This window comes from Labrus mixtus, chromosome 5 (genome assembly GCF_963584025.1).
Source record: "Labrus mixtus chromosome 5, fLabMix1.1, whole genome shotgun sequence".
NCBI classification, from domain to species: Eukaryota; Metazoa; Chordata; class Actinopteri; order Labriformes; family Labridae; genus Labrus; species Labrus mixtus.
Window position 1 is genome coordinate 22,550,029 of NC_083616.1, and position 27,320 is coordinate 22,577,348.

Consider the following 27,320-nt stretch of genomic DNA (forward strand, 5'->3'; position numbering starts at 1 on the left):
AGTCCTCTCTAGGGGGAATCCCTGCAGTCACAGATGATGTTAGCTCTCTGAACCTGTCTCAGTATCCTTTCTTTCTCATGACATCTGTGCTTTTCTGACTGCAGATTTTAGAGACTTAGAAAACAGTTCACTAAAAGCTGGTGAAGCTCCCCTTTGGCAAAAAAAAAAAACCCCAGCAAGTAAGCTTTTAAAAATATCTGAAATAAGAAATGTCAAGCCTTTCCCCTCAAACCCATGAATGTGCTCTGACTTACTAACCGTGCAGGACAGGTCCAAGAGAGAGCATGGGGATAAGGGGAGAGGAGATCTTCATTAAACGCATCAAAATACCTTTCTCTAACACTTTTGTACAACAAGCTTGTAAGCTTCAGATGCTAATTTAAATGAATATTTCATGAATTTCTCTGACGTTTTAGACCGGTTCCTGTACGGTTGCCTTTAATTGGTTGACTTTTTAACCAGTTTAATAAAAAAAACATCTTTATTTCTAATGAAGTTAGACCTTAAATAAGATTTAGTTTTAAGTATTGGTCCTTAAATAGGCAGCCTATTAGTAATGGTTGCATTTTTCTTTTTACTAAATGTCAACCTAATATTTAATCAGCTTGTAAAATCACTATTTATTTAAACCTCTCTTCAATGTTTTGGAAAGTTTGGGAAAGGCTGATAAATAAGAATTTCATCTTTAATGAGTTCCTGCTATTTAAAAAAAACTTGAATTATCCAGTTGAGCGATTGTAATCTGCACACTTAATGCACTTCTACTTTTGATTTTGTACTGTGCATTTTCACTTTTTATGTTTTATGTATTTTCTGTGCTTTATCAAATATATGTGATTCTCCCTGAAACCAAATTTACCTTCTGGTAGAAATAAAGATTAAGATTTACTTTTATTGAGCCCTGTAAGGGGAAATTTCAGTTTTTACACTCTGTAAGTCATGCAACACACACACAGGCAGAAACAGGATCCTATGGGCATGCACTAAAGGAGAGATTAGTGAGCCTGAATGTTTTGTTCATCGTTCTCAGCTAATAAAAAAAGACAGAGAGATGGAGAGAGAGTGAGATTTGTAAGACTGAAAACTTTAGGAACAAACCCAATATGATATTTTCTTTTGGAACCTGGACAAAATACGACAAACTAAGACACAAAAAATGGAAAGCAAGCTGTGTAGAGAGAGTTGGGTGTTTTGCATTCAAATAAATATCACGCTTTTTAAAGATTTTTTTCCCCCAGACCTTTTAACAGGTTTATTAAAGTAATGGCATCATCTCCACTATTTTATTTATATTCTAATAGGTGAGGACATACTGAGTGCAAAAAAAAATTAAAAGTGCCAACACAAACTTACATGACACCACATACTGTATGTACCCACAACACATCTAGAGACGAGCATTCAGAGCGGAGACATGAAAGAAGACACAAGTTAACACACTAAAAATACACTGAGACCCCAATGCAAACACAGAAACATACAACCAAATGTATCTCCTTTTACGTCTTTCACACGTACAACAACCGCCTACACACCATCTGACAGTTCAGATGATCCAAACAACTCACAACCACACAAAACAAAGAGCCCAGGTTCAGTTCACTGCAGGACTGCATGTCTTCTAAACATACATGTTCATTGCACTTCGGTAAGTGATTCCTACATGAGTAACTTGGTTTGTTTTTCTGCCTTTCTGTGACGGAGATGACAAGCAGAAGTGTCATATTTTCAAAGTTATCTGTTCTACATTCCGTCATAAAACTCTGATGGTCTATATCTCAAAGACTTAACTGAATCCACTTGGAAGGGAAACACAGTACAAACACACCCACACCTCAACACACACACGCAAGCAAAGGACAGCAACAAAATGTATTTATTCAGCTGTACATATTATTATTTGTTGTCGCTCGCTACGCTGGAAGTCGGCACAAATCTGTCCTCCATCCCTCCAGCTCCTTACTTCTTCATTTCTGCCTATTTATTTTACCATCAGTCACTCCTCCTCCATCTTGTCTTTACCAACACACACTGCTCTCACATCACAATGTCACCTGTCAGCAGGCTGCTGTCCAGGTGAAGCAGAAATACCAACTGGGTTCTAGACAAAGGGGATGTTTAAACAGCCTGTGTGAGTGTGATAAAGACAGTGTGTGTGTGTGTGTGTGTGTGTGTGTGTGTGTGTGTGTGTGTGTCTGTGTGCTTGCATATGTAGAGAAATAAAGCAGCTTCATGAGGTGGAGGAGGAGGAGGAGGAGGAGCGCGGTGACGGGGACTGACAGCACAAAGGAAGAGATACAGCAAATACTTAACAAACCCTCACACATAAGTACAACCAGCAGGGATTTTCTACAGAGGAGCCGAGCTGTGAGCAGAAGAGAGATATAGTCTCAGATCTTTGTCGAGCTGCAGCAGCAAGAGAACGACACACAGATTCACAGAGAGTTTGCTCATTTGTAGCGGATGGTGTCTCCATAGAAACATAATGCTATTAAATCAATAAAGAAACACTCTTAAGGCACGGATGTGTCACGTAATTTCAAGCTTACAATGGGACTCGTGTTAAAAACTTAGATGGGCGGCATTTTAAATTTAGTTTTGAGGGGAAAGGCTTGACATTTCTTACACTGATATTTTAAAAAGCGTACTCTCACGGCACACTTGAAGTTTTCATTGTTATGTTTAATACACGGCAAGGTTAGGTTAGATGAAAGTGTCAGTTTATTCAAAATCTAATAACTAAAACATTTTAAGATTGCGTAAACAAAATAACTTGGAGGATTGACTTGTAAGTCTCCCTTTGCTTTAGTCAGTCTAATAGTCGAAATTTGTTTAAATGTTTGATACATAATGCTTATCTGACAAAAACTTTGGTCAGCTGAACATGACTCTGCAACAAAGTGATAACATTATGATCTTGTTTCGGGGCTAAACGGGCTCTTGGGTAAAAGGTCTGATTGGACGGATGGTACAAATTGTCTGGGACTTGCTGCAGGAGATTGCTTTTCCTTTCGTTTCATTTTCAACCAGCCACAGTCGGCGTTCTCTTCTTGACTTTTGACAGTAGTGCCTCCCAAAGATTAAACAATGTCCTGATTTCTTTTTCCAACCAGCCAGCAGTAGTTTAAATGGCAAAGCTCTTTCAAATTCTATCTCTTGCAGTTGTTAATCTCTTTTTTTTTGTCTAATTCTGTGTCTCATTCCAACTTAACAACAGTTACACAAGTTATACTGAAGTCCTAATCTTAATCTTATGCACGACAAATTAGTTTTCTTTTTTATGCATTTGTCTTTACACATAACAAATGACTTAAGAGGGACTACACAGAAAACAAATAGTGAAGCTGAAATAAATTGCGGAAAATAAAAACAAGCTTTACAACAGAAAAGCTGCTTCCATATCCTGAATGGTTATGAATATATATATAATTCTTGGATGTTAACTGTGCTCAAAGCAGCAGAACTGTAACCTCTTCTGAGAGGTCGCTGGAAAATATTGCGTGCTCTGTGTGTAACATGTGGTAGTGCAGAGCGCGAGTCCTTAACTTGAAGCTTCTGCACGAGGACAATCTGCACAAATGACGGTCGAGAGATGATACTATTTGTGTCCTGACGGCTTGAGCGCCTCAGTATGGCTGTCAGTGAGAATCAGTGTGTCTGTGGGAGGATGGCACTTCCATATGGACTGCATGCTGTTTGTGTGTGTGTGTGTGTGTGTGTGTGTGTGTGTGTGTGTGCGTGTGTGTGTGTGCGTGTGCGTGTGTGTGAAGCAGGGAGTTAAAGTATTATATTGATGTGTGAGCCTTCATGTGGAGAAAGAATTAATACTCTGGGGAAGCTCTGAGCGATAGAGGAGCCGTGTTTCAATTATCAGCTCCTCCTCCTCCACCACACACACACACACACACACACACACACACACACACACACACACACACACACACACACACACACACACACACACACACACACACACACTCATCAGTCCATGCCAAACACATCTGGTTGCCTTATTTTCGATCTTGTCGTTCCTCTCTGTATACATCAATAGGAACATCTATGGCTAACACAGATGCATGTGTATGAACATGACAACATAAATTGATCCGTGGTTGATATTCAACAGCATCATCTTTTCACATCACTGCATTTTCTGCTAACCCTGAAAGTCGATAATATTCTGTGCCTCCCTCAGTGCAGTCACTTTAGCTGTGTGTGCAGTGTAGTGTGTGTAGTTTTATACACAGCTAATTAAGCTGAGAAAATCAACTCTTAATATTGGTCAGTGTTCGACATCACAGCTAACTGATAAATATAAATGTGCTTTGTTTTGTGTTTTAAAGCCCACTCGCTTACTAAGTGTTACTGCAGTACTTTGGAGAAAACTGTCCTCCGTGTTTGGTGCTGAAGTTGGATCGGAGGTGTGCGTGGCCATCCCTGTTCCCACATTAAAGGATACTATTACCAGTCCTGTTCAATTATTCAAATCTACCAATCACTCCAACTATTGAACAGGTGGCTCCCCCAGACACTGTATCACATGCAGCACAATGTGTGTGTGTGTGTGTGTGTGTGTGTGTGTGTGTGTGTGTGTGTGTGTGTGTGTGCGTGTGTGTGGTGCGTGTGTGTGTGTGTGTGTGTGTGTGCGTGCTGTCGTCAGCCTGTCTGCTGTGGTGTCACTGATCTGTGTGCAGGGTGACTGTGTGTGTCTGCTTTGATTGACGTCCAGCTCTGTGGAAAACTGCAACATCAGACTGAACTTCTTAAAGGAGAAGTCCATCATAACATACTTTGTTATGTCATACTCACTGTAAGATGGCTTTACAGCACCTTTATCTGTAACACAGATATTAAAGAATATAACAAAAAGAGTGTGGTGTGCTGATGTGGGCCTGTTCTGTCAACAACAACAAACAAACTAAATATAAATAACAGATGTGTTTCATAGTTGTTGTTGTTGTTTTTTTCATTTAAATTAATTTAACTTTGAAGGTAATATATATAATAAAAGGGACATTAATGATGGAAAAGCTAGAAAATGTGACAATGAATAGAAACACACAGACTATAAGAAAAGAAGAAAATAAAGAAGGTACTAATGTGAGTGTATGTTTGGATTTGAGACGGAGATATGTGTTGTGGAGAGACTAGAGAAAAAAAAACATCATCACATTGGCAATACATGTATAGTACAAAGTACATGAAGAGTCAAATGTTTAAAATAGTGATAACTACGATATATATATATATATTATGGCTGGGTATTGTCAAGAACCTCACAATTCTATTTTGTTTCTTCGGGTCTCGATTAAGTTCGATATTGATTCCATTAGATATTGATCAATATGTTTGATCGATTCAATAATACACATAGATGACAGAAGTACCCAGATAATCCACAACAGCACCTTCTGATATTGTCAAATAATAATGTGTGCATTAATTGTATTGGTTTAGAACAAACTGACTAATAAATTGATTTTACAGACGTTGTTTAGTCAAGTGGGGCCTCTGTACAACCCACAGTGCCCCCACAGGACTGGGGCTGCATCACAACAAGAAAAATCAATTTCAGGATTTTCTGAATTGAGGAAAAATATATTGCATTGCATTGATGAATCAATTTTTTTACTCAGCCTAATATATATATTCACTTAATACTTTAATAATAAATCAATAATAACAGAACACATTTGACTAAATATCGAGAATAATTAACTAATCACATGATATAGAACTAGAGGGGCACATTAAAGCCACTGGTTTCATGTTGCTGTGTTGAGATCATTAAGTTTCGTCTCACATGTTTCGAGACACAAAGAACTCCTGTACTGCTGATATATTTCCACCTACTTGCATATACATTAAGTAACAAAAAGCTAACTTGGAAATGTGAGACAGGTCAAAGGATAGTGTGAGGATATTCTATACTGTTGTAGAGTCAACAATCCCATCAAACAGCAGAGCCATCCACGTGTTTACCTGATTTACACCTGACACAACAACGCAGCACTGAATGGATGAACTGATCAGACCTAAAGACTAATGATATAGTCTTTGTAACTGCTTCTCCTCAATTGGGGATAAAGGGAAACGGCAGATGAAGATGCGCCCATACAATCACAGTTCATTAGATTTACTCTTCAGCAAAACTTAAAGGTAAAAAGTCAAGAAGTGCACTAGATTTGAGATTATGTCTGCATGAACAGCGACAGCGGCAACCTGCGATCAATTAGTCCGTATTGCTGAAGAAAGCTCCTAAGTGGGAAATTACCTTGAATTATCAAAGTTGCGGCAGCCATGAAAAGAGTTTTTCAAATTCTCAGAGAGCTAAAAACAGATCTTAATGCTGCCTTTCTTATCGCTTTAAGCACAGGAAACAATTCAAGGTTCATGGTTTTCTTAATTAACCCTGTGAGAGAGCATTTTGTAATGCAGCCACTAGTAAAACATACAATCACCCTTTTGTTTCCACTATTCCTTTAGGCAGTAAAATATAAGGCTGCAGCTTTACAAAGCACATAATCATTTACGACAACATTAATTAAACTCAAATGTTTTCTTTTAAAATAGGAATATTTGTCAATTCAGATATCTGGACAGAAGGACAAGCAAGAGCAACCAATATCAAGATAAGCACCATTTCTGTTAACGCTGGTCACTTGAAGCCCAGATAACTTTACTTACATGAGTTTACAGTTTGTTTCACTGGATGGTCAGTGTTTGCTTTGACCTTGAAGAATCTGAAGTCGTTTTAACAAACAAACTCTGAACAACATCCTGAGAATCAGGGCAGACATTATCAGACCTTTCACAGACACAGCACACGGCGGGAGATTGTCCATCAGGCCCATTTTCAACTACTAGAGAAACTCTAGATTAAGCAATACTAGATTAACGTGTACACAGGGGTCGTACAAGCAAATACAAGAGATCTCCACCCTGAACACACCGTTTTCATGTCAATATCAATAAAACACTTTTTTTTTTGCATTTATAATATCAGGAAGATCGTGATAAGAAACACAGGACAAGCAGTAAGAGGCTAAGAAACATCAACGCGTCGTCATCATGCATGCTGTGAACGTTCTTGACCACTGGTTCCCATCTTTTTTGCCTTAAAGCGCCCCCTGCTTACTCTGTTCACACATGGGCTCAATCAGACATCGCATGGATTCTCATTTATTAAGCTTTAGTAATCTGAGTATTGTAGATACGGGTTAGGGTTAGAACAAAAAGAAGACCAAAATCTGCATATTTTGGAAATCTTGTGTAAAAATGTTTCCATAAATTCTTCTATACATCTTTGCTTTTTCTCTTACCGTTCCATATTAAGATTAAAGAAAAGTGTTTAGGAAAAGACATGGGACATGTTTTTTCAAATTAAATTTCAAGCCAAACATTGTAATACAGGGTACCTTGAGTTATCCTCTCATTCATATTGCACATGGATGAGTGCAGAAGACATCAGCCGAACAACTTTGATATATCGAAGTTGTACATCTTACTCTTGTTTCAGTGTAGACTGGCTCGTTTTTCTGTCGCTCTCATTTGTTCTTTGTTTTATTGTTTGACGTTTGTACCACTATTGCAGCTTTGTGTGGCACAAATGTCCCTCAAGGGGCAATAACGTTGACCCTTACTGTCATATCCTATCTATCCTATCTTAAATGTTCATCAAAGTGAAGCAACATGGCACACTGCAACAATTTGTCCTCAGCATTTATGGTCTTCAACTTTCTGGACAAATGTTCCTCTTTATGCTCAGGAATAAGACCTGTCAGGCTTTAGCTTAAAACACAACACTTGTTAGAATCATCAGTTCAGAATATCTTTCCTTAAGCAAGTCCATTCAAGTCTTCCACACAGAGCATTTCTTGGAGAGCACTGAGCTGTTTTCACAGAAGAAGAAAAATCTGATTTGTTACAGAAGAATATGTTAGATGTCTTCGTGGCAGATCTCTATGAGACTGACTCAGACCGAGGGAACAACAACAAACCCTGTTGATCACACTCATTCTTCTGCTAAAACACACTGAAATGAGTCACACAGTAAGATCTCAGGCACCCTAATGCCTCACAGCGGGATCTCATTTTAGCACCTGCATGTCAATAAACAGAGAGAAAAGAAAAAATCGAAAAAAGCTGAAGGATTGAGCTGCTGCAGTCGGACGCAGACAGACGTCAAGCTGCTGCTAAAAGGGTGACCTGTGTTTGACATTTATGAAACAAGAGAAACAAGACCCTTAAAAAAAACAGACAACTGAAGTCTGAATCGATCAACAGAAAATTAATTTAGGAACTTTTTTTTATGTTTGATTCAAATCACAAATTTTTTTTGTCAATCATAGCTTTCTCAGTTTGAGCTTCTCAGACATCGGGATTTGCTGTCTTCCTTGTCTTTGTCAGATTTCACAGGATAATTAGGAATATTTTGGCTGGAATTTAAAGAAAGTCAAAGACATTATCTGAGAACTAAGGGAATAGTGACAAGCGCTCACCATTTGTGAAGAAGATTTTTTAACAAATGCACATGCATGCAATTTTAAAGGTGCAGACCTAAGGTGCCTTAATGATATGAGTGATTGATTTATGGATTTTCTGAAAGATGCATTGACCCAGAAAGTGATTGATAGTAAGACTCGTTGTTACAAGAGAAGCTTTTTACTATTCCTCATTACTTTCACCATCAACTGAATGGTCTTGCAGAAGTACGATCCATTCAGAGGTTTGTGTGTGTGTGGGAGTAGATTATTTCTCTTTGTCAGTGACCTCATGTTTGCACGCGAACACACACACACACACACACACACACACACACACACGTACATACATACAATGAATACATTTTCATTGCCAGTAACAGGTATTCCTTCATTATAAGCCCTTCATCATACACGCCCCCAGGAACAAATCACCCATGGGATCTTTTTCTTCAAGGTGTTAGAAGTCACTTTAGGGAGGCTGGCCTTTTACTTTACAGTCGATTACCTCCGGTTTAGACTCAGATTCTGCTTTGAACCAAACAAGCAGAATCAGAATTACAAACACAATCTCCCTCCTCTTCCTCGAAATGGGGATTTAAGGCAGACTGTGCGGATTTTTTTTTTTTTTTTTTACAGTAAACCAGTCTATTTAGAGATTTTAAAGTCACGCGTGAATCACTTGGAGCCACACGATGAGGTCTCAAATACCAGAGTAGAAAATAATCTCACGGATTAACCACAGAAACACGCGTAAAATTGGCAGAGTGAGAGGGAGGAGAAGACGTGATGCAAAGTGACACTTTGCTGGAAACCGTCTGCAGAGACGCGTCTCTCTCCTGCACAGCCTCCAGCAGGGAGGCTATTACATAACTTCACTTCACAAACTCAGCTTTCAGTAAAAAAATAAAAAAATACAAACTGAAAAAGTAGGAGCAAATGAGCCTCTGGTGGGTGTGGGGGATTTTAGCATAAAAAGCAAAAATATGGCCAACAAGTAGCCTGGAGAGCAGATCCACGCTGTTGATTTAACTTGGAGGCGGTTTTTGCTTTAGCCACACGCGTAAAGGCAGAAATCCTCATTACATTATGTGTAATTCTCGCTTGAAGGATGAGAAGAAGATGATTAAATGTGTGTCTTACCTGCATGTTTTGTCTGTGTTGTAACGGCTGATGGCTGACTGCTGTCCGAATGTGTCCTCTCTGCGCGGACTCTCAACCTCCGACTGCCGCTCCGCTGCCTGCGAAGGAATGCGAGCACACACACTCAGACACACACACACACACACACACACACACACACACACACACACACACACACACACACACACACACACACACACACACACACATCGACTACACATACACGGGGGAAGAAGAGAGACGAAGAGGGGGTGGGGTGAGAGGGTGCATCCCGAGAGGGAGCGATGGGACCTTCATCTTTTACAGTATAATGATGTGAGAGAAAAAAGTCAACAGGCTGGATTTTATTCTGATGCATCATCAGTCTGTAAAAGATGAGCAGCAGGATAAACAACTGGACTCATGGTGATTATAGACCTCTTGAAACTGTAAAATAAAGTTCTCATTAATAAGAATGTGAGAGACCTGATGAACTTTAAAGGGATACTTCACCTGTTGAAACATGAATCTGTTTTGACATTGGGTCATACATGTAGTAGAAATGTGAAAATACATTTTGAAGTTGGTGCCTTCTTGGCCGACAAAAGGCAGAAAGTGTCTTTTTGGCTCATGTGGATGAAAGACACCAAATCCCAGAATGCTCAGCACCGCAGGCCACACTAAGGTCCTCTAGTTCAGAATCAGAAATACTTTATTAATCCCAGAGGGAAATTTGATCGTTACTGTTTCTCCAAAATAAACAGTATAGCAGTAGAAATATAGTAATAAAAACATTTACAGACATATTTATTTCAACACATGAGGCTGTTTCCTCAACTGATTCAGAGATTTCTTCCAGAATTGATCTTGTAAATTCCTGGCAGAAAACAGACTCTATGTCTGTGTCCATAGGCAAACAGTGAGAGCACCGACACTACCAGTCCGCCCCAGCTCGAGCCGGCCCGGGCTCCTCGTCCTCACCGCCGCCGACAGGCAGGCCTTATGTCTCGGCTGCTGAGCTGGCAGCGGCGGCAATATAACAATATGTGCCGCGAGATGGTTGCTGCCGACAGGCCGGTGTTGTGTCACGGCAGCTAGCGGCCAGCGGAGGCCCCGGCGCCTAGCAGCCAGCGCCCGGTGGCCACAGCAGCCAAAACATAAGACCGGCCTGTTGGCAGCAGCTGTCTTGCCGCTATATTTATATTTTTTTCACCATTATCAGCTTTCTCCATAGAGCCTGTTAGCATAGCTTCCAAGCAATATGGCGGACGTTAAGTTTCGATTCGGGGAGTGAGTTCCCACCCACTGATCTGTGATTGGTCTGTAGCTTCAGTGGTCAAAAATATGAGGAACTAGCGTTGTAGTCTCACCCCGCTAACCGCAACAGCTTCCAGTGACGCAAAAATCGTCATTTTGCGTCACTGGAAGCTTCTTTTCAGACTCAGAAATACAAAGATTTCACATCTCAGGGGAAAATGAGGGCGGGATGCACGACCATTCAAAAATACTACCAGGTTTCTAATGATACAAAGATTAATGCAAATGGGTGAAGTATCCTTTTAACAGCTATAGGAGGATGATTACCAACAACCTGGCAACCAAAATGTTTTCTTATAGTGGTTTAAAAGTGCTCAGAGTATTAGTAAATTCTTTACGATGCCTGGAGGGAAATATGCATGCGGTCATTTGTGTGCGACGTGCATAAGAGTGTGTGTAAGAGTGTGTGTAAGAGTGTGTGTCCACATCCAATCTTACTGACTATTGGACCCATCAGTCTAATAACATGTAGTCAGAGTTATACAGAAACACTAAGCAGATATGCATTCATACATTTTATTTACTCCCTCTTCCCATGATAACGAGTCATGACTGTTTTCTCAGGATCTCAAATGATATATCTCGTATGCCCGGAGCTGTTCAAGCACAAAACATATAGCAAACAGGCTTAACATACTTAATGAATGTGGCCAATGTCAGCATGTCATGGTCTGGCCTATCACAGTGACCAGCCAATTGTTCTAGATCCCCAGAAAACAACATTTGTTATTTTCGGGTTATGAGATAACTTAATCCGCTATAATGGGGAAAAAGTCAAATAAATGAAGTCAGTGTAATCAAAGGTCATCGAGTATGTGCAGTCTTATAAATACCTTGGGACCATAATCGATTCAAAACTGAAATTTGAAGCTAAATGTGAAGCTGTGTGTGAAAAGGCTCACCAGTATTTTTACTGTTAAAAGAAACTCGTAGTTTCTCATCGACTGAACCACAACGATCATGTTTTATCGTGTTTTCATTTGATCAATCTCGTCTTTTCTTTCGGTGTCATGGTCACGCATCTTTAGAAGTTTAAAATTCCTTTAGTCAGATTACTAGATATTCTAGTTGACTGACTGGTGAGTCACAGCTTTACCCAGTGTCCCTGCTCGATAGCTATTTCTATGTTAAACAATGATTCCTATTCTTTGCTCAGTGATTTTTAGCTTCTTCCCTCTGGATGGAGGTTTCAAGCCCCAAGGTGCAGAACAAAGCCGTACAAAAATAGCTTTGTTTCAGCTGCTATCCCTGAACTGAACAAGTTGTTGCGCTATTTGCACTTATTTATTTAAGTACTGTAAGTAAGTGGAACATTGAGCACTCAATGAAGAGTGCTTTAAATGCCTTTATTAGAGATACAGGACAGTGGATAGAGTCAGAAATCAGGAGAGAGAGAGAGAGTGGGGAATGACATGCGGGAAAGGGGCCACAGGTCAGTTTCAAACCCGGGCCATCCGCTTGGAGGACTCCAGCCTCCGGGGTGCACGCACTAACCACTAGGCTACCAGCGACCCAATTTGTATCATTTTATATCATTTTTAAGTGTACTATTATGTTTAACAGTAATGTTAGCCAGAAGCTGATGTACTTTAGTTGACATACTCATTGCTTGTTGTGTAATCTGCTGGGCAACAGGGAAGGTAAATGTGTTTGCCAACAGGAATGAACTTCCTCTGAATTCATTTGCTGATTATGCACAAAATCCCAAAGTGCGGGAAAGAACAAATAATCATTTTCAAGCCTTCTGAGTCTTTATTTAATTTTTTTAATGTGTCTCAAAAGAAATACATTATGATAAACTGAAATGAGGTGAGAGTCAACAGCCCTCCAAATAATCTAACCTGACGTCAGGTATTATTTTTACATTACTTTGTGCTTCATTTTAATTTTGCCATTTCTCCCCCAGCATTTCTTCTCCTCCTTCAAAAATGCGGCCAATTACAGCATTACATGTAAAGAGAGGGGCAGTTTGCGTGTGCTGCCGTGTGTGTGTGTGTATGTGTGTGTGTGTGTGTGTGTGTGTGTGTGTGTGCGTGTGTGTGTGTGTGTGGGTGTCTTGCATTAGATTACAGTGATTGTCATTAGAGTGATTGGTACAGAAATGCAATTACAGCCCTTGTGGAGAATCTGTGCACTCACTGAGGAACTGAATCAATTTAGGTGACCTTGGCTCTCAGTGAAGCGGCCCAGAGCAGAGCAGAGCGAGAGAGAGAGAGAGAGAGAGAGAGAGAGAGAGAGAGAGAGAGAGAGAGAGAGAGACTGTTGCAAGATGCTAACGGCAATTGCAGCAGGTCAAGCATCCTCACACATAACGCTTGTTGCATAATGAACAGTAAGAAATGTAAATAGCCTGCAGAATAATGAGAGAGGAAAGGCCATCTGTCTAATAAGACTTGCATGTTATTGGCCCCCATAGCTGAAGAAATGTTTTTCATATGCTTTCACAACACAGAGAACGTATTCATACGTTCACATGGAGTTTAATATCAAAGTAAGCCTGCTGTACATTCACAAGTGGAAAGAGAAATCAACGTTATTGCACACTGCTAATAATGCTGGATGTACTTCAAATGAGGGCTTCTGATATAGCGCCAAATAAACTCAAAGTATCATTGTTGACAGCACTAGTTCCCTTCGTCTTGTATCAGATGTTTGTGTCATTTAAGTACAGAAGTCAAGATCAGCTATGCTTACCATTTTAATAGCTCTGATCTCTGGATCAGAATATGTTGTTATGTTGAGGAAACTAATCTTTGTTCATTTGAGATATCGAGAAGCTCTAGCCCTTATGAAGAAAAACAAAACCAAAGGTTATTTCTTGTCATTACTTGAAAGATCAAGCTGGTCAACCTCTTATCTTTGGGGATCACTGACTGCCCTGGTGACGTTACCTCAGAATACAAAAGTAGATGTCATGTTAAAGTTCAAATATGAATCATTTTAGAACAGAAATGATGGTGATCTTTAGGCTGAAATTAGGTTAGACCATGTGAACCAAACCGTCATTCTTCATAAATATCACTTGATCGGGAGAAAACAAAAAGTAGTAATGTATATAAGAAATACCTCCTTTCTAAAGATATTGGTCCTATGTCTCCTTGAGATCATCACATAAGCTGTTATCACAAGAAAACCAACTTTGTTATCTCGAGGTGGCAAAAACTTTTATGATAAAACGAAGGTAGAGATTCTTCAACCTTTTACGATTTCTGGGGAGTAACAACACTTGCCCAAGAACTGTTCTAACATAGATGAGATTTTAATGGTTTATCCATGCCCCAACACACACACACACACACATACCCCAAAACACACACACCAACATACAGACTCACTGTCAAACACACAGTTCTCTGTCACCGCGCAAATTATCACATTTCCTCTCTGTGGGTGAGCATCATTTAGAGGCCACTGAAGAATCAGAGCATATTAATGTGTTACTACACACACACACACACACACACACACACACACACACACACACACACACACACACACACACACACACACACACACACACACACACACACACACACACACACACACACACACACACACATTCAGAGGGGGAGAGCAGATGTGTCTGAGAAACAAGTCTCAACAATCCCCTGTTCAATATCTTCTTTTTTTAAGCCCATACCCCAACCGTGCAAACACACACACACACACCCCATCCCCTACACACACACACACACACCCACACACACACCCACACACACACACACACACACACACACACACACACACACTGAGTATTCGATCTGTCTTCCTCACAGCGAGAAAGGATAACAGTTATCAGAGAGAACGGTGCAGTATAGGACAAACAATCAGTCAAAAGGTCAGCTCCATCTGAACTCCACAGAATAAACATGATGGAGAAAATCGCTCTGGTTGAACATGGTCAGTGTTTCTCAGTAGGGAGACAGACAGAAGATGGGTGAGGCGCCTACGTTATTTACCTGCAGCTGGTTGTCATCAAAGGACATCTACAGTCTGTACAGCAGAGGAGCGGTAGCATCAGGCAAACAGGAAACACCGAGAGAGGACGGGGACACATGTTGAAGTTGCTCTCACAGGGGAAGTGAGGATGACAGGAGAATGCAGGTGTGTGTTGACATGTGGGTGGGAGCATGCATCATTTTCTCCCAACAAGGGTAACACAAGGCAAACTTTTTTGGCACGTTAAAACAAAGAGACCTTCTAACAGTGGTTTAATGTAACTAAGTAGATCAACTTTACCACTGGATCTGTACTTTTTATTTTTTACTTCCACTTCAATTCACCTCAGAAGCAGGTACTGTACTTTTTCCACCTCTTTATTTGTCTGACAGCCTCAGTTACGTTCAGATTACAACTTTCCTTACCACATCCCACATTCACCACCAGCGAAAATCATTTATCCCCACATTTTTTTGAGTGGAATTAGAATATTTTTTCTGACTGGAGGACAAAATCTTCCTTAATGTATTGAGACAATTCTCATACTTTTACCTCGGCTAGTGAAACTATTTACTTGTCAGTGGAGTTTGGCGGCTTTTGAAGGTAGCAGAGAAAATGCATTTTCTGTATTAAAAAAAAGGAGGTTCCTGACTATCTTTCTCTACAGTGATGCTGTCTGTAATGTTGTCCAACACTTCAATTAACAATCTAAGCCTGTTAGTGACAAAAATAATCACTTTAATGAACATAGTTGATCGGTTACATTACAGCTATTAGGTGTGTCACCGACGGTAGCTGCTGGAGCAATCTACCAGAGCTTTTCTAAAATGTTTATCTTTTTGTCATTTAGACCAGATATGTAAAACTAAAGTCATGAAAAACAACAACTTCTCCATCAACTTATATGACAACAGATAAAAAGTTTCCAGACATTCATTTAACAGAACGTCTTTCAAGGATGACTCCAGCCTCTCTAACTGAGCATCTAAAGGTTAGTCTTTATGTTTGACTTTGAATACAGTATGACAAACACAATTGTTTGCAAATGAAGTTGCCCATCATCGAAAGGTTTAATGAGACAGATGGGAGAGATTCAGGGATGTATGAAAAACACAAAATACAACAGAGGATCAGAACTAAATTTGCTTGTTTTTGTATTCTGTCTCTGGCTTATCTCCCCGAGTGTCTCATTGTCTTTAATCTATGTGATTCAGCTGATGTAATGCTGCAATCTCTTACTGTGATTAACACAATACTCTGTTATTATCTATCCACAGATTAAACAGCATCTTCAGTCGGCGTAGAATCAAGAATAAGTCTGTCTGTATTACATGTTTCTTATTAAAAACTTCATATGTTTTCAGCTGTCATCTGAGCTATATTATCAGTTATCTGGCATCCTTTAAACTATTTTTTTTTAAAAGGAAAAATCAAAGTAATTAAACAGGTTTCCAAGGATCATTAGCTTGGCAAATTAACCTTCCTAAAGTCATCATTAGCAAGTGTTGCAGCAGGGTGATACCAGATTTCATTACAAGCTTGAGGCCTAACAAACACACCTACTGTTAACATAATCAGCTCAGCTGGATAAACTTCCAAACCTCTCTGTTGAATAAGAACTTTTATACGAGGGTCATTTGCCATTTGCACATTTGAGCGCTTTTGTTTGGATGAGATACAATTACAGGCTTGGGGTTGTCATGTTGCTTCTCCACATCAACTAGACAGATCCCTCCCACCGCACATTAACCACGGCTTCACACACATCCCCCTTTTAGTTCTACTGTAAAATCTACGCCGCACATGTCGGCTTAAAGCCCATCACCATGAAGGATTGATCATCAAAGCAATGTTAAATCCTGTCTGCTGCGGGCTGAGGAAGGAAGAGCGGAGACTCCCAAAGAACAGAACCTTGCAGCTGGGATGATACAGACGGTAATTTGCTTTCACCTTTTGAAAGAAACAAAAAAAAATCACACACACAGAAATAGATGTACACAAACACGCACACACATATACCGACTCACATGCACACACATTTGCAACAGCAGCAGCTCGAGAGTAATTCAGCACTCAGAAGGATTTCATGTCTCTGTGGAGAAGAATGTCTATTTTTAGCTGGGATATAAATAGATCTTTCTCTAGCTCCAATGCTTGCATTCATGTTCTAGCCTTTACTGTATATTATTCTTTTTCTTATCTCCATGTGTCTCTGTGGACTTGTTTTTTTTTTTCAGACACATCTGCTTCCCTCCTGAATGTGTGAGTGTGTGTGTCAGACCGAACATGAACCGTTTGCTGGCTTGAGCTGCAATTTGTCTCAGTGACATTAGTGCTGCGGTGTAGAGGTCTCAGCAGGGACACAGGAGAAAAGGGAAACCGTAATTGGTGAGTGGTCGTCACATTCATCAATGCACTCTCCCGAGGACCAGTAAACGCACCCAACATGTCAACAAAGCATCTAGCTCTCCACACAAGCGAATACTGGATCATGGAGATTGATAACATCCTCTCTAGAGCAAGAAATGAAGATGCTTTAAACCTCCGACAGTTTGTTTTTCCTCCTGATGTGTTCAATTAAAAATAACCAGAAGTCCAAAATGTGACAACATGATGGAAAAAAAAAAAAAACCTGTTAATCTACACTCACTTCATCACCAGGCAAGTGGACACGATGGAGCAGAGGGACTTTGGTGACTTATCGAGGATGGAGGGGAGGGGTTTGAGCCAGGGAGCAACTTTGTAGCCGTGGAAACAGTTGCTAAGTAGCGGAGCAATGGCATCCCTGGATGAAGAGGAAACAAAGATGTGATTGTGACCAGAGGCAAATTAAAGGAAGGAAAGGAGGAGATGTTGTGCAGAATTTTACATTTTAAATAGCAAAAAAAAAAAAAAAAAAAAAAAAAACTGGGTGAATGACTGAGTTCTTTAAATACATTTTTAAATTCAAGAAGGTAACTCAATGTCACAACATCTGCCTCAGTCCTGTTTGTCTCCTTCAGCACTGTCACTCCCTCACAGCTCATGCATTTCCTAGAAGCTGTCCAGACTTATAAATCTCCAACCGATGCCCTCAGACTTTTTCCACAAGTCACCAGTCACCTTAACTCATCCACCCACTCACCTGTTTATCATTCTCTAAACATTTTTATGCCCGCCCCAGTGTGGGCCAAGATAAGCCGCAGTTGTCACCGCATAAAGTCAAAAGTATGGTCAATAAAAATTAAATATTCAACTTTCAATTTCACCGCAAAAACATCAATATTACGGGTAATTGTTGGTCCCATCTGTGCCACATATATATTCTTCAGGTGTGACTCCTCAAGCTTCAGCACACTACTCCTTCATCTCAGCACTGTCTTCTCCTCTTTCCCCCCCATCCGCATCACCCCGTCACCTCCCTCGCAGCTGTGAGATCTGAGTGACAGAAAACAGAGACAAAGAGGACATCCCATTAATATGCTAATCCACGTGGGGATGACTTGAACACACCGAGCAGAGTCAGAAATACACGCAAACTGTGGGGGGACGCTGTGTGGCATCGAAGAGGAAAGGCGATTAGGATGTATTGTAGAGGGAAAGCTGTGGAGGGTTTGTGGAGGGAGGGAATCCCCGCATCCTCACACCACCAAAAGAAAAGCTCTCCGCCTGTTAATCCTTGCAATAGAAATCATGACTTTTTGAAATGATTCTACAGAGTGGTTTAAAGCAGGTGGATCTTGCAGCAGGTGCGACTAATGTGTCCTCTCCATGTGCGGCCCTGCTTGCTCTCCGCTGCCATCAATAATCCATGCAGCCTGCCCGTAGAGACAGCAGAGCACTGAAGGCTTATGTAAGAGTGTGTCAGGTCTGAAAGTCAGGCTGGGATTGACTCTCCAGGACCTGAATGATTGGCACAAGCCAAGGAAACCACACGAATGTGCACATATCTCTGTTGACAGTGGACAAACAAGCAGCATATGTATTGCAGAAGCCTATCTAGAAGAGAAATATCCTCTAGAAAGAATCTGCAGGATGCCGTGAAATATGTCACGCAAACCCCGGTTTGTTTTGATTCTGATAAGGCCGTTGACGGTTTGAAATGGGTTTTGAAGATGTCGCCTGCTTTTCCTCAGACTCACTGACCAGAGGGATGAGCGGGAACAACCTGCTCTTTACTCTGTCTCTGTAAATGTACCGCGCTCAGAAGACTCCCCCTGCCTCGCAGAGAAAGACAGCCAGCAACTGTTTCATTCCCCTTATCTCCCAGGCCAAAATCCCCAGCCTCCAGAAAGCAATTTAAAGGCCAGACAGACAGACAGACAGACAGACAGACAGACAGTGGAGAGAGACAGACAGACAGACAGACAGACAGACAGGAGAGATAGACAGCTAGAGAGGTGCAGGACTGCAGCCTCATGATAACACCGGAGGAATCAGGTTCCCTTGGATACAACAGGCTACATCCAAGTCAAGAGTAAGTACAGTAAACATGCATTTGAATAAAATAAAATAAAATGATGAAATACAAATGACTTTTCACTCAACACAGACGCTTAAATCTTATTTTCAGCCTGTGATGCTGTTCAGATTATTAATGATGTAAAATCGTCTGTACGAGGAACCATGCAAGAGATTAAATAAATCTTAAATAATATTTATGTTTGATGAAAGTGGTGGTTTAAAGTTAGGCCTGCTTGAGAAGAGTAGGCTACAACAGAAGAGTTAAATTAACTCACACATTGCTGTTCTTCTTTGAAGTCATGCTCAGGCTACAAAGCTTAAATGTGTGTAATGTGTACTTTGAAACAGGTATCCAGTTAAAAATATGAAGTGGGTCTGACTAGTTATGATTTATTTACAGCCTTATTTCGACTTCAAACAACATGTTTTCAAACTCAATAGCTACCGTTGGAGCATGTGCATATGAACACTTACCTTTCTGTTTGATGTGGTAAGAAGCTATGAAAAGAAAAGTGAACATTTCTAACAGTCACGTTAGCTTTGCCTCTGTTACTCTCTAAATATTTGGTAAACACAGCAAAGGTTACCTAATTAGCAAGCAAACGTGCCTTTAAGCTAACACAGTTATGTTGACTAGACATGAATTCATTTCATTTCATTTTACCTTTATTTATTCTCGAGAGGGCAAGCCCTCATTTACAATGACGTCGAGAGTACAATTAAAACTAATAAGAGACAAAAAAGACAAAAAACAACAAAGACAAAATACATAGATTATAAGACCAGAAGAATAAGCAGTAAGCAGGTAACTACAGTTAATAACATTTACACTCATGAGTACAGTGAGCTGTGATCAAGTTTTTAAATTGACCCATGGTAACCATTGTATTGAGTTTGAATGTGTTTTGTATTGTGTTCCAGGTGTGTGCAGCACAAAAGGTGAAGGATGTTTTCCCAAAGTTCGTTTTTACATGTGGAACCGTTAACATTAGCCAGTCACTTGATTGAGTCTGATACTGATTATCAGCCCAGATTAATAAAGATGTGATGTATGCTGGTAGATTACCCGCAAGTGATTTATAAATAAATAGCAGCCAATGCTGTTCACGTCTAACTGTTAGTGAAGATCCAACCAACTTTATCGTACAGGATGCAATGATGAGTGGAATATTTATCACCAGTGATAAATCTGAGGGCGGAGTGATAAACTGTCTAATGATTTTAGGGTGGAGGCAGAAGCATGTCTATAAATGACATCCCCGTAGTCCAGAACAGATAGGAAGATGGCTTCAATTATTCGCTTTCTACTCACTAAAGGGAAGTTCACTTTGTTTGGGGGATTGATCCAACCAGATGCCAAGATATTTATAATGAGGTACTCTTTCAATATTGTGACCTTCCAGAGTTGTTATATGCAAGTCATTGTCTGTGGTATTTCTGGCTCGTGCAAAGAGCATGTATTTAGTTTTCTCTGCATTCAGTAATAACTTTAAATCAAGGAGTGCATTTTGTAATTTGTGAAGTGCTTCTTGTAAAGTTTCCATTGCTAAGTGTGCAGTCTCAGCAAAACAATACAAAACTGTGTCGTCAGCGTAGAGATGCGCCTTACAATTTGTAAATACAGAAGCAATATTATTAATATAGATCGTGAACAGCACAGGACCCAATACAGAACCTTGTGGAACCCCTTTTAACACTATCAAATAATAAAGTTACCTTTTCACACAAGTTAAAAAAAACGTAAATTGTATCAGAAAAATTATCATCTCATCCTTTTTCTGTTTGGTTTTCATAACAAAGGAAATAAGTGTGTAACACTCACACAGTTACCCACCTTTGAATGTCATGCTTTATCTGTTCACATGCACAAGTTAAGATGTTCCCTGCAATTTTAGAAAAAAGTGTTGCTTTTTAGAGGATAAAAATATGTTCAATTTTGGCATTGGTTGCAAAGAAACAGCATACATTATTGGTCCATTAATCAACTCTTGCCGTAGGATTATTGCAGTGAAGCAGAAAGTTTATGAGCCAAGTTTAAAGAAATACTTCAGTATAAGTAAATCAACTGTGTCCTGAATGTTTTCTTTCCACCTCTTCCATTAGGTGGATTAATAATCTTGGCTACACTAGAAATACAATCATCATATATGTGTGAGTTTGTTTATATTCCAGGTTTAGTCTTGGTCTTAATGCCACTGTGTTTGATTTGTAAAGCTCTTCAGGTGAGAGAGGGAGCATACAAATACACTTGTCTTCCCTCTTGTTATGTAAAACTTGTCTGTGTTGTCTTCCTCTGCTTGAAAGGGGAGATCAAACATAATGCCACAGGTAATAAATCAACTGGAAGGTAATCGCCTCTTTTGGATTAGATTTGAAATGTGCTTCCAAAATATGTATACTGTATATTGATACAAAAAGTACAGTAAGAAAAAAGAAAACAAAATATTAGCTGTATAAAGTTAGTACCATCTTAAAGTTATGCACTTGTTTCAAACTTCATGAAGCTCTGACGTAGACATTTGGTCTGAGTGGCCTGATTGTGTCTAAATCTCCTCTAAGCATTATATAGAACTCATAATTACAGCCCTGACATTATTCATCTTCCTGGAATTGCAGTCTGAAATTGAGGCCGATTCAGAAGCGGAAACCCCAATAACGCGGGCCTCTTTGCTCTGTTCCAGGAAGTAATTAATTCTAACCTGGGTGGCGGTGGTTAATTAAATATTGAGGCAGCTTAAATGGCTGTGCCATCTTTCTGCTTTATCAGTCAGTTCCTGAGATGACAGTCCCATCTCTTTTCTCTGCTCCATCAGATTAACCCACAGCTGCAGAATGTGTTTCACACTATAAGCACAGTGTCCCTCACGAGTTTTAAAGGACAGTTCAGGACAGAACAGAAAGATGAAGTAGTTGTTAGGCTTTAGATAACTCAAACGGACACACAGGTATTATGAATTATGAAATAAATGTATCTAATGTGTCAGGAATAAATAATCCCTCAAAATACAATCCTCTTTTCCTGTTTCATGGAAACAAGCTCAGAGTCCAACCTTTACAACAGATGCATGTTGATATAACAGAGGAGTCTGGGATTATACTGACAGAGCGAGGTTATAATCTGCTCTGTCTACTTTCATTTTCAATTCAACCAGACCTCATCAGAGAAAAAGTCAGATTTTTAAAGAGAGCCTCTAAATGTAATAAGTGTATTTTTAGGAAAACTGAGATAAATAGATGGAAAGAGTGATGTTAAAGTCTTCTTAAAGGACAGGTGTGTCCTACACTCTTCCAGACACTAAACAAACAGCATTAAGTGTTAAATTCCTGTCACAGGATATCACTTTTCAAACTCTGCTCTGTGTACTTTTTGGTTCAGACGAGTGCCAGATGTGGCTGCCAGTCAGATTACAGCTTTGTGAGGATTATAACTGTCTGATTTCAAACTACCTACAGCACAGAAAACACACCGGATGCAAACAGGGCGCCTCGTGTCTTTCAGGTGTTTCTGGCTACATGAAACCAGAAACAGAGACCTGCACACTCAAAAGACCTCTGTGGAGTAAATGTTCAGATAATCGTGCCACACAATCCCTGCATGTGCTTTCATCGAGTAACTGAAGTACAACAGCAAGAGCAGATGACACAGTGAGTCTAAAGAGATTATAAATGTTGAGGATCTGACAGGTCCGCTTCATAACGGAGATAAACATAAATAAATCCACATCCAGTTTGATTCATTTAACTCTTGTTCTTAGGGGAAGCTGCCAAATGAAAATTAGAAGTGAATTACATCAGAGTAAATTCATTTCACAAACAAAACCTGACAGGAAACCATTCTACACACTAAAAATAAATATAGAACAAGAGCACCACCTAGAGGCTGCTTTCAGCTAATGCAGCTACTCATGTCCCAACATGTCCTGTGCATGAGGAGGTCCAGAGAAAGAACTACAGCAACCAAATATATAGATATTTTCACTGCTTAATTTACTTCCTAGTTAAAAATATGAAAAATAGAGAAGCGCTTAAGATAAACAAAAATACAACTGTGGATAAAGGTTAACCATTGGTACTCAACCTTTTTATTTTACTATATATCTACAACAAAGTAATAGAAGTTCAGGTGAGCAGTCAGAGATTTTAACAAACACTGGTAAATTAATCTTTTGATAAATTAAACAAAACAACCAAGGACTTGCCTTCCTTCTCAGTCACTGAAGAGATTATTTGCAACTAATAACTGCTGCACAGCTTTTTACTTTAATTATAATCTTATCCAGTCTTCAACCACAGCATTATGCAGAAGTGACTTTATTTGAAAAGCTTGTTTTCCCTAATGTCAGCTCAACATATCTGCTATAGATTTGGCTAGATGTTTAAAAAGGTGATCCCAGCAGCATTAATTACCTTAATGCTAAGAGGTTAGCAAAAACTGAATGGCTCTTCCATATCACAAAGAGTGAAAAATATTTAGAAATTCTGTTGAAGTGTATTTTTTTTTAGGCTCACGCTATGAGAAGCGTCTGCTCACAAACTTCAGAATCACAAAACCAGTGTTGGAAACAAGTTGAATCATTTATTTTGGACTGAATCAATGAATACAAAACATTTGGGGTTGGCTGACAGTGCGAAACCACAGAAATTATTTACAAATGTGTTATCTACAAGGAATGAGATACTTGAAATATACTTTTCCAAAACAGGCAAAAATAGAGGGACACACAGAGCTGTGGGGTGAATAAGTGCTGACATTTACACCGGGCTGTTTGGACCACAGCCAGCCGCTCAGAGCATCAGTCCAATCACTGACGCTTCATCACAGTGATGACATCACTCGTACCGCTGACTGTAAATACAAGTTGAAACTGCACCTTTCACCATGTGGCACCAGAACCCTCAAGAGTGATCAATAAAACAACGAGATACCTTCAGATCACCCAAGAAGAGTCCCAGTTGAACACTTTCTCTATTCTCCCTTTTGGTTCAGATATAAAACTACTTAAGAAGCCTCTTCATCGATCTTTGGCGCCAAGTAGTACTTGACATGTCCCATATCAGCGATCTTGTACTCCACCACTGGAGAAAGACAAAAAGAACAGTTAGGTGAGGGCCAGTCTTTGTAGCACACAGAGATTTGAGTACTAAGAGATACAGTGACTTGTACTAACCGAGGGGGATATCAGCAGACATGCTGAGGGTGACCGTCTTGGACAGCGGCGTGGCCTTGGTGAAGAAGTTCAGGTAGTTGAGGGCAAAGATCAGCTGGACGGGCTCATTCATCTCAATGGTGACCTAATGACAGAAAGTTGATTATCAACACTTGAAGTTTGTGCCTTCACAACAGTTAATTTCTGTCTTCAAATTGCCTTTTTGGGCAGCTTGTCGTCCAAAACATTCAAACATTCTTTTTTTGATAATATTAACATTCAACAAAAACAACAGGAGCTCCACAAGAGCAGAGCTGGATGATGATGCTGAGGATCCTACACAAAAAAAACCATGCCATGAACCACGTTCTGTTTAACTTAAAGTTCATTTAAAGGTAAATATAAATATATAAATCAATACAGAACATTTAAAGTTAACGTAGTAGAGTCTGCAAATATCTGGTGAAAAAGAAAACTAGTCATTGCTCTCTAATCTATGTTATGGCAGACCGATTATTAAATGTATCCTTTATCACTGCTAGTGTTGATGTTATAGCTCAGATTGTAGATCAACTATTGCTTTGATTCAGACTCAGATAGTCTCACTTACTGCCTCATCCTCTTTGTCTACGTTGCTGGTTTGGGACAGCTTGACGTTTCCTGTGCCCAGCTCTCCTGTGGCAGAGAACTTGACTCCATCCTTGGCGCAGGAGATCATGACGGCGTCACCAATCTGGGACAGGTCACGGCAGATACGGGCAAATTCCCCAGAGGGCATCTTCACCACACAGCTATACTCCTGCTCCTGAGAGGGGGAGACGGGGGAGGATTAGGAACTCTGTGCGTGTAAATGACTGTTTACAAGACAAGGACACGCCGCAGGTGACTTACTGGAATACCCAGCTGCTCTACATCCAGGTCCATCAACTTCATCTCATAATCTGAGACTTTCTCCTGATCTGTCAAGACAAAATAACAAAAAGTTAATTTAGAAAAAAGCAAAAGTGCCACTTCATTCTGTTTAATACGAATAAATCAGGAACGTACTGAGTGTCTCAAACACAAGGGCCAGTGTGTCTGCATTGTCTTCTGCTCTGAGAGTGATGATGTCTTCGTTTCCTGCACACTTCAGGATTTTTGACATGCTGTTGGAAACCGAGAGAAAAGATCATGTTAGACATGGGTTGAAAGTCTTTAAAGCAGGGTTGGCAGGGCAGAAAGATTAGACCTACAATTTATTTTAAAAACAAACAACTGCTTTAGTGATTGATGGCAAGTTTTGATCTTAGAAGAAAAATACAAAATAGCCTTAGTCAACACGTAAAGCAAAGAAAGAAAAGAGAGCTTGAATGCTTAATTAAGAAGTAGGACTTTAATTGTCATCTATTGATAATTCAATTCAATCTTAAGAGACCAAATTCTGTCAACTTCGGATTTAAAAAAAAATCAACATCTATGAAGTTGACAAAACGTCTATGCGCATGCTCAGACATCATAATAGAGTATCAAAACTCATCCACAGCACCGGCGTAACGTCACAAAGAGCGGGCAGTGGGACAACGGAAGTAGAAATTTCCCGGGTTCAAGAATTCCCGCCAAGCCTCCCTGTGAAGAATTTGGCGCTAACGTGACGTCACTACGCACAATCACAATGTCGCCGGTGCCTCTCAAACGATGCCGCAGAATTAATTTTAAGTGCAAGGTGGCAATTTTAAACGGAGAAAGGTTTGTTTTAAAAACGAGTCTTGAAGGTTTTAACGGGAGCGCTGACATTAAAGAGTTAACTTTTTGGTCGGTGCAGCAGAGACATGCCCGGGCAATTCCGCCAAGATGGCCACTGCAACATAGAGCCTAACTTTAACAAACAAAAAGATGCTGAAGTCACCGTTTGATCGCATTAGTGGTTACAGCTGTATACAAAACAAACTTTCTCTTATATCAAGTGTAGTGTTTGCTCTACCTGCTGAGGTTGACCCCCATGGCCAGGTTTCTGTCGCAGCGGTACGAGTCGAAGCCGTCGTGCCTCAGGGTGAGCTGCACCAGAGAGACATGAGAGGAGTCCATGCTCTGCAGAGAGATCCCAGACGAGCTGACATCCCAACAGGCTTCTGTGATCAGATCCTTCAGAGCCTCCAGCACCTTCTTCAGGATGGATCCCTGCACCAGGCGAGCCTCAAACATGGTTGCTGCGGAGTAGTATTTAAAGTCTCAAACAAAGATGGAAGTTAGTCGTCTTTTTGCGTCACTCCGTCAAAAACTGGAGGCTGCAGCTGAAGTTTTCACACACAAAAAGTAAGCTCTTAAGAGTTCAGCCTTTGTGTGTTATTGGCGAGCAAGAAGCAGCAGCAGCACGCAGTCACAACTCTCACTGCTGAGGAAAAAGGTTTGAGCAGAAGGCGCGCGTTAACGTCAGCCTTTAAAGACTCGGCGTCTCTGCGTCATTTCCGGATCCTTGTCGGCATCGCCCACGAAGCCCAGCGATTACACAAGTGGTTACCAATGTCGGCCATGTTGGGAGAGGACAATTTTTTTGAAAGTGTTTGACGCATCAACAAAAGAAAATAAACTAAATCAAAACTGAAATAATGTAAAAGGGATGTCCAAAACACTAAATTATAGTTATTTCAACAACAATCCCGAAAGGAAAGTGTTTGGTTTATTTAGTTTTGTGTTATACAAACAAAAAAAAATAATGTTCCCTTTTACAAAATTGTGGGTTTTGATCTATGTTTTTGATGTATGTTGGCATAGTTAAGAAATTATAACAGAATAATATATATTCAGACTTACGTTAACTGTTCTTTTGAATGGATCTTCATTGACCAAATGGGACAAACATTGTTTTTCTTTCACCTCTTTTTCATCAAAC

General features: G+C 40.0%; 3 protein-coding genes across 3 annotated transcripts in view; 1 reads left to right on the plus strand and 2 right to left on the minus strand.

Moving 5' to 3' along the window:
* LOC132974525 (calsenilin-like) overlaps positions 1 to 9,770 on the minus strand; it is a 41,901-nt gene extending 32,131 nt beyond the window's left edge. Inside the window, exon 1 of the mRNA XM_061038629.1 lies at positions 9,627 to 9,770. Coding sequence (XP_060894612.1) covers positions 9,627 to 9,632 — 6 coding nt within the window. The 5' untranslated portion in view covers positions 9,633 to 9,770. The remainder of the gene's footprint in view (positions 1 to 9,626) is intronic.
* fahd2a (fumarylacetoacetate hydrolase domain containing 2A) overlaps positions 1 to 27,320 on the plus strand; it is an 84,485-nt gene that overhangs the window by 43,503 nt on the left and 13,662 nt on the right. The gene's annotated exons all lie outside the window — the stretch shown is intronic.
* Positions 23,859 to 26,759, minus strand: pcna (proliferating cell nuclear antigen). Its single transcript, XM_061038628.1, has 6 exons — positions 26,412 to 26,759; positions 25,499 to 25,596; positions 25,343 to 25,410; positions 25,062 to 25,256; positions 24,473 to 24,596; positions 23,859 to 24,380 (listed from the first exon to the last, which is right to left on the minus strand). Exons 1-6 carry the CDS (start codon positions 26,630 to 26,632, stop codon positions 24,304 to 24,306), a joined length of 783 nt encoding a protein of 260 aa, XP_060894611.1. The 5' UTR covers positions 26,633 to 26,759; the 3' UTR covers positions 23,859 to 24,303.